The sequence below is a fragment of the Etheostoma cragini genome, chromosome 8 (genome assembly GCF_013103735.1).
Source record: "Etheostoma cragini isolate CJK2018 chromosome 8, CSU_Ecrag_1.0, whole genome shotgun sequence".
Lineage (NCBI taxonomy): Eukaryota > Metazoa > Chordata > Actinopteri > Perciformes > Percidae > Etheostoma > Etheostoma cragini.
Genome location: NC_048414.1, coordinates 8,607,312 through 8,614,142, shown reverse-complemented (window position 1 = coordinate 8,614,142; position 6,831 = coordinate 8,607,312). Strand labels below are relative to the sequence as shown.

At 45.3% G+C, this 6,831-nt stretch overlaps 1 protein-coding gene across 1 annotated transcript; it reads right to left on the bottom strand.

Moving 5' to 3' along the window:
• Window positions 1-1,214: 1,214 nt before the first annotated feature.
• Window positions 1,215-6,476, bottom strand: lrrc4.2 (leucine rich repeat containing 4.2). Its single transcript, XM_034879408.1, has 2 exons — window positions 5,033-6,476; window positions 1,215-4,878 (listed from the first exon to the last, which is right to left on the bottom strand). The coding sequence occupies exon 2, from the start codon at window positions 4,755-4,757 to the stop codon at window positions 2,763-2,765; it is 1,995 nt and encodes a 664-aa protein (XP_034735299.1). The 5' UTR covers window positions 4,758-4,878; window positions 5,033-6,476; the 3' UTR covers window positions 1,215-2,762.
• Window positions 6,477-6,831: the final 355 nt, after the last annotated feature.

The following is a 6,831-nucleotide window of genomic DNA, read 5'->3' as shown; positions in this document are numbered from 1 at the left end:
AGCCCATAGCCATTTTATGAAGGCACGGCCGGAGCCACGCTGTGCTGGGGAAATAATAAGAGGCTGCTCTTTTGCAACCCACACATACTGAAACTACCAAAAGGCTTCTCTTTGTCAAAGCAAAGAGAAGCCTTCGCATTCTGTTGGTGATTGAATATTCAGCAGTGTACGTGCTAACATTTTGAGGAAAATGAAGAAACACTCAACATAGTCACAGGAGCGCCATCTGCTTTTTGAGGCCCACCTGTACTCACACACCTCACCAGGTGTGAGTACAGGTACACAAGTACACTAAGTCTGTTAGCTCTCCATTCATCCATTCAGAGCTGAGGAAACCTCCAAATTGAAAACATAATTAGAGGAATTTTCTTTATGCCTGCCATATGTTATGTGCCTTAAATTATTTAAATGCACAATACATCTTATTTAAACAATACATTAATTTCAAAAAATTAACAAACTCCTAAGAAATAAAATCTGACTCCCACTCTACCTGTATTCCAAGCTGTTACATAACTGCTGTCCCTGTTTGGTTTTACTGCACCAGAGGAGTCCCTACTGTAATGCAGTCATCTTATTGTGAATGAAAGAGTAAATGTACATATATAGATATAGTTAATGCCTGGCAGTGCCACACAGCACATTATTAATTGGTTCTTGATGGTACAGGAATTTCAACCTGGAGGTTTAAAACCAAGCCATGTATATGTGTCAACTCACCATGCTCTTTAATTATCACTAGGGTCATACGGTAATTTCCTCTTTATCCCCAAATAGCCTCAGCAGCAACATACACCTTTTAAATGACCAATAAGCTGCATGAAATTCAATCATCTAAATCAGTACAAAAGAAGAGTAGTGAGTGGTTGTATGAAGGGCAACAGTATAAGGTCATAGGTAAGGCATTTCAGACACCACAGAGACTCGGCACACTAATTCATGGTAGCTGGCCTTTTAACTGCATGACGTCAAGATAATTCAGATAGTTCGGAAATGCACTGACACATACAGAATCTGGAAAAAAATAGATCAGTCTGATTTTTCCTTGTAAAGTAATAATTAGATTGTTTTCAAATATGTATGTATTACAGCCTCATACCTCATAGCATGGTGTGTATATATATATATATACTTTCAGTTGATAAATGTAGTATTTTGATAGGAACTACAACCTGCAGGTGAGCATGTAAGAAAAAGAAACCCACAAACTGTTGAACTGTGGGATACATGTATTTTCCCCCCTTCACAGTCACTGAGAAATCAATGTTAAGAACTAAGCTGAGGCATCAAAGACCAACAGCCTATCTGACCTGCATAGAGCCCCACTGTGGGGTATAATGCAGCATTGTACACCAGTTACTTAAAGACCCATTCATGCAGACACTAAGTAAATGCATAGGACCGTAAGATGGGGGGGCGGATACGATTTACAATAATACCTCCAGCCTTCACGATTAAACAACGTACACACAAATGGAAATATATTCAGAGAGAAGAAGAAAACATCAGATGAAAGTGTTTCTGATTAGAGAAATACAAACCAAAGGTTTTTATTTTTCATAGCCTCCTTTGTCTCTCCATAAAAATAGGGTTGCTCAAAATAAACTGTTAAAAGAAAAAGAAAGTCATGTTTCAATGTAGTCCATGGAAAAGCCCCAGTTCCAGACATTCATTTTTGTTTCACTTCAATCCTCTGTTTTTTTTCTCCAAAAGAGGAACGGTCAGCAAAGCTCTGTATCACTGCACCACGTCTGTTCCTTTGAAAAGAATTAGCATCGGAATGAGCCCTTGCAGAGACAAGTCAGGCAACTGCTGTAATGCATTATTAAATTAGCCCTAAACACTACACAAGCCATTAAGAAGCATGTCAAAACCTAAGGGAAAAGAAATAACACAAAATGCAACCAATAACGGAACAAAGTATTTGCAACAACAGTTATTAGCCTGCACGTCATCTTTACCGGTTAAACCAGTGGGGAATCTTGTGCACACTAAATAAACATGTTTAGATACGTTACAACTAAGAAGCACTGGCAATGTCAAAGAAACGCAGCTTAGCTCCAGCGAACAGAGGGTTAAACCTTAGCTGCAGAAATTCACTGCAGTCCAAAAGCATTTGGCTGATAGCTACTGAACAGCACATTCTATCTGTGCCATTACGCTGCTATCCTTGGACAAATGTTTCTACTTATCTAGATTTTGCTTGTGTGTCTTTTTGTGTTCCTAAGTCTGGAGATACCATTTTATTGCATATAATATTTGGCACAATAAAAATTGGAGCTTACATTTGGGGCTGTATTTAGAAACTGGTGCCTGTATAAAGAGTTGTTGTAACTGCTTCCTAAATATGGTCAAAAAACAAAGAAAATGCCTCTTTTCCTACAGTAGACAGTACCATCTTCTATTATCAATCCCAAAAGCATTTCATTATCATTTTCTTTTTCTTTTTAAATAGAAGTCACCAGTTATTAGAAAATAGTTTCAAATTACTTTCTTTTCTAATATAATCTGCCTGTCTCACCACTGCCCGACGGTAGTTTCATTTATATATATATATATATATATTTGTATTTTTTTCTTCATATTTATATACTTATGTATAGGCATGTACAAGAAACAAAAAACTGTCTCTGTTTTGCACTTCTGTACAAAAGAAAGTTACCGTTTTGTTCTTTGTGCATTCTATTGCATGAACTGGTGAGCAGATACATGGAGAAGAGAGGCTGGAACAGAGTCAGAGATAGATCCAGAGGGAGCATTGCTCAGATTTGGGTCTCTTGAACCTTCTCCTTGCCGTGAGTAGTCTTAATGACGTAGGGATCAGCAATGGTGCTGATGTGGCTGTGATGCTGTCTGACTGAGCGATGAAGAGAGTTGTTCTGGGTCCAGTGGGCTCCGTAGCCCCCTTGGCGGGACGAGGAGGACACAAACCCAGGCTTAAAGGTGTTGCTGTTGTGTTCCACTAATGTAGGCAGTACCAACACTGTGTCATCAGAGCCACTAGATCCGGAGGTGGGTGGTGGGACAGGAGGAACTTCTTCCTCCATCTGTATGATTTCTATGGTCCTGGCTGCTGCCACCGTGCTTCTCTGTTGATGCCGCTTACGCAACTTATAGAATCCTATCAACATGGCAGCTGCCAGCAAGGTAACAGCAACAAAACAGCCTATGATGATTTTGGTGGTTTTCATCACCTCATCCAGGCTGGCGGCTGGCACATTAGGGACTCTGGCAGTGGGGATTGACACCTGCCTTGGAGTTTGAGTGTTTTGGAACAGCACAGTAGGTGTGGAGATAAAGACAGGCTGAAAGACAGAGGGCGAGGCAGGGACGGTAGGCTTGGGTTTGGGGGTCTCCTCCACTGTGGGCTCCAAAACTTCCACTGTTACGGTGGTAAAATAGGACAGATTAGATGTGTTAAGTTCAGCATTGCTGACGTTAAGGTAGGCCGAGGCGTTGGAATTCCCAGCCATGTTGCTCACCATGCAGGTGTAGACTCCTGTGTCTGAAGGGAGAACATTGGAGAAGTTGAGTGTCCCATCATTAAGGACAGATATCCGTGGGTGAGCCGAGCCATGGGTCAACACAGTCCCATTGGGGAGAAGCCATCGAACTGAGCTCATGGCAGCTGTGCGACACTTCAGTTCTGCCACCCTTGCGGCCGAGATGTTCAGATCTCTCGGAGCATCAAGTATGAATGGTGCTGAACACTGAAAGGTGGTCTGATCAACTTCCACCAGATACCGTCCTCTCATGTGGGTTGGGGTGTGGCAGCGCCCACAGCAGGTGGAATTTGTGGGAATGTATTCTCTGAGCCACCATGATAGCCACACTACATCACAGTCACATCGCCAAGGGTTGTGGTGCAGGTGTAGCTCCACCAGGTACTGTAGAGGTGTGAAGAGGTTATGGGGGAGGGACGACAAGTTATTATGGGCTAAATTCAGCTCCACCAAAGCTGTGATGTCATCAAAGGCATTCCTCTCAATGGTCGTGATGGCAGAGTTCATAATCCACAGTTTACGTAGATTTTTAAAGCCGTGGAATGCCCCAGGCTTCAGTTCAGGAAAAAGATTCTCTGATATTTCAAGCTCCTCCAATCCTGTCAGTTGTGAAAGATGAGGAAACTCCCTCAGGTTGCACATCCCCAAGTTGAGATATTTGAGGTTTTGAAGGCCCTCAAATGCCCCATCAGAGATATACTCCAACTTTCTTAGTTCTCCCAAGTCCAGTCTCATCAGGGAGGGGACGCGGTTGAAGGCATAGGAGGGGATGCTCTCAATGGGATTGTTTCTAAGCCACAACTCTCTCAACTTTGACAGGTACTCAAAAGCTCCACTGGGTATGACTGTCAGTCTGTTGTCGAACAGCTCTAGTGTATTGAGGCTGGTCAGGCCGTTGAAGGCTCCCACTTCAATCTGTCTGATAGCATTTCTGCCCAGCTGCAGTACCTCCAGGTGATGCAGGTGCCTGAAGGTATCTGCCTGTATAGTCTCTATGCTGTTTTCCATCAGGTTCAGGTACCTGGTGTTGGCTGGGATGTTGGGGGGAACCCTAACCAAGCCTCGGCGGGTACACACCACCTTGCTGAGCTGGTTAGTGCAGGAGCACACACCTGGACAGTTCTGTGGATTAGCCGAGCCCAACACAGGGCCTGTGGACTGGCACATACTGAGAGCAGGCACCATGAGGGAGAGCAAGGCGAGCAGGGCTGCATTCCAGGTAGGCTGCACACTAACCTGGCCCAAAGGACTCATGGTGTGGAGGGCTCATTATTCTGCATGGTGGGGGGAGACGGCACACACCAGAGGACAGACCACCCTAGCCTGGCTGGAGCAACTCAAGGCTCCCAAGTTCCATCGACAGTGCAGGGAGATGCTACATCAAAATGTATGTGTGTGTGAGAGAGAGAAGGGAAAAAAGAGGGGCCGAGAGGGAGACAGAGCGAGAGAGATTAATGCAAGAGAAGTAGCAGAGGAAAAGCAGTGCAGCAATGTAAGAAAAAGGTTGAATAACAGCACCAGTGACGTACCTCATTAGTTTGGAAGTGATCCTTTTTGCCTCTTTCCAAATTTTAAAAGCAACAGTCATGCACCTTGATCATTTATAATTCCCTTCCATGGAAAGACACCAGATTAACGTTTTCTTGTTGTCCCTCTTTGACAAAGTGAGGTGGCCCTCTATTAGCCAAGGGTACAAAATGGCTCCTGGTATTAAAAACTAAAAGCAGCACAAAAAGCACTCCCAGGCAGAGGTAAGGCCATGAAGGTTTGGCAGGTGCCTGGATCCCTTCTGCCCCCACTAACTGCCCCCCGCCAAGCTGAAGACTCCATCATGCAGCTCCACTATGGATAAATCACAATGATCCATAACGCAGTGTAACACGACAGAGGAGGAGAGAAGAAGTGACAAACTTAAATATATGAAAATCCCGAGTTTTGTCGGCTCCTCATACATGTGTTGGCTCGTCGGCTGGTCGCCTGTTTAGCGGAGAGACCTCCCTCACTGTGACTTTGCCAAGGGCTAGTCGGTCGCTGATTAGCCCTGTTGTGACAGAGACTGAGAGAGACTGAGAGACAGAAAAAGGCTAAAGAACTCCCGGCACAGTCATCCCCCCTCTCCTCTCCTCCTCCTTGTTCGTTTTGCTTCCTCCCAACGTTGGGCTGGCCCTGGTCAGAGCAGCTGCAGGCTGCCGTGTGCACAGTTAGCAGTAATCCGTCTATTCCTCCTGGGGGGAGGGGGGGTTGGGGGTGGTGGGAGAGATGGTGGCGCTGGGTGGGGGGCGGAGAAGGGGATGCGCTGCACTGTTGAAGCTTTGCAAAAGGCTGTCGGAAGAGAGAGAGCACTCTTGTCCTCTTCTGAAATGAGAAAAGAGAGAGGATGACGCTGGGCGAATGTGTGTGGAAGTGGTCTCCCTATCGGTATCCAAAAACAGACACAGGTATTGAGGAATCTTCTCTCCACTCGCTGTTTGTCCTCTGGGCTGTCTCCTGCAGTGTTCTTCTGCTTGCTTATTTGTTAGTTTTTCTCCAGGGCTGAGGTAGTAAGTTGTGTCAGTTAGCCATGTGTGTGGCTGTCAGACTTGCGGCTGGCTGGAGGACTACTGCAGTAGCCAGAGTAGAACAGAGAGAGAGAGAGAGAGAGAGAGAGAGAGAGGCAGAAAGAGAGAAATTGAGAGAGGAGAGAGAACCACTGACAGATCAAGAGCAAGTGAAAGATAGAGTGCGCGAAGGAGAGAGTGTGAGAGAGATGGAGAGGAGAAGGAACGCAAGCACTCAAACAGGCAGCCCACCGTCACAGAAGCAGCAGGAGCAGCATTCTAATCCACATCTCCTCTTCTTGTTTATTCTCCAATCTATCTCTTTTCTCGATTCCCCCCCTCCGTGTCGGTGTTGCAGGCAGCTAAGATGCTCGCTGCCCCCTCCCTTTGTCCTTCAGTGGGAACGTGAATGTACTGCTGACGCACTCCTCTCAGCTGCTCAGCCAGCCTCAGAGCAGTGCATTGGTTTGATGCAGTGTTCCTGTGTATTAACACATTCAACCTCCCCTCCTTCCTTATCCCTCCTTTTCCTTCCCCTTTACTGTAACTAACTTCTCCTCTCTTACACTCTCTTTCTGTCTGTTTTTCACTTGTTTCGTCCCTCACAGTCTTTCTTTACTCTTACTCTAGAGATCACTTTACCTGTGCCAATCCACCCCTCTGTCCTACTGTCTGTCTCCCCCAACCTATTATTAAATTGGAAAGCTTCCCATTCCAATATATCATACAAAGACAAGAGGTCAGACTTTCTATTTTAGTTCCAGAGTGGTTTTGTGTTCTGTCTCTCGGTC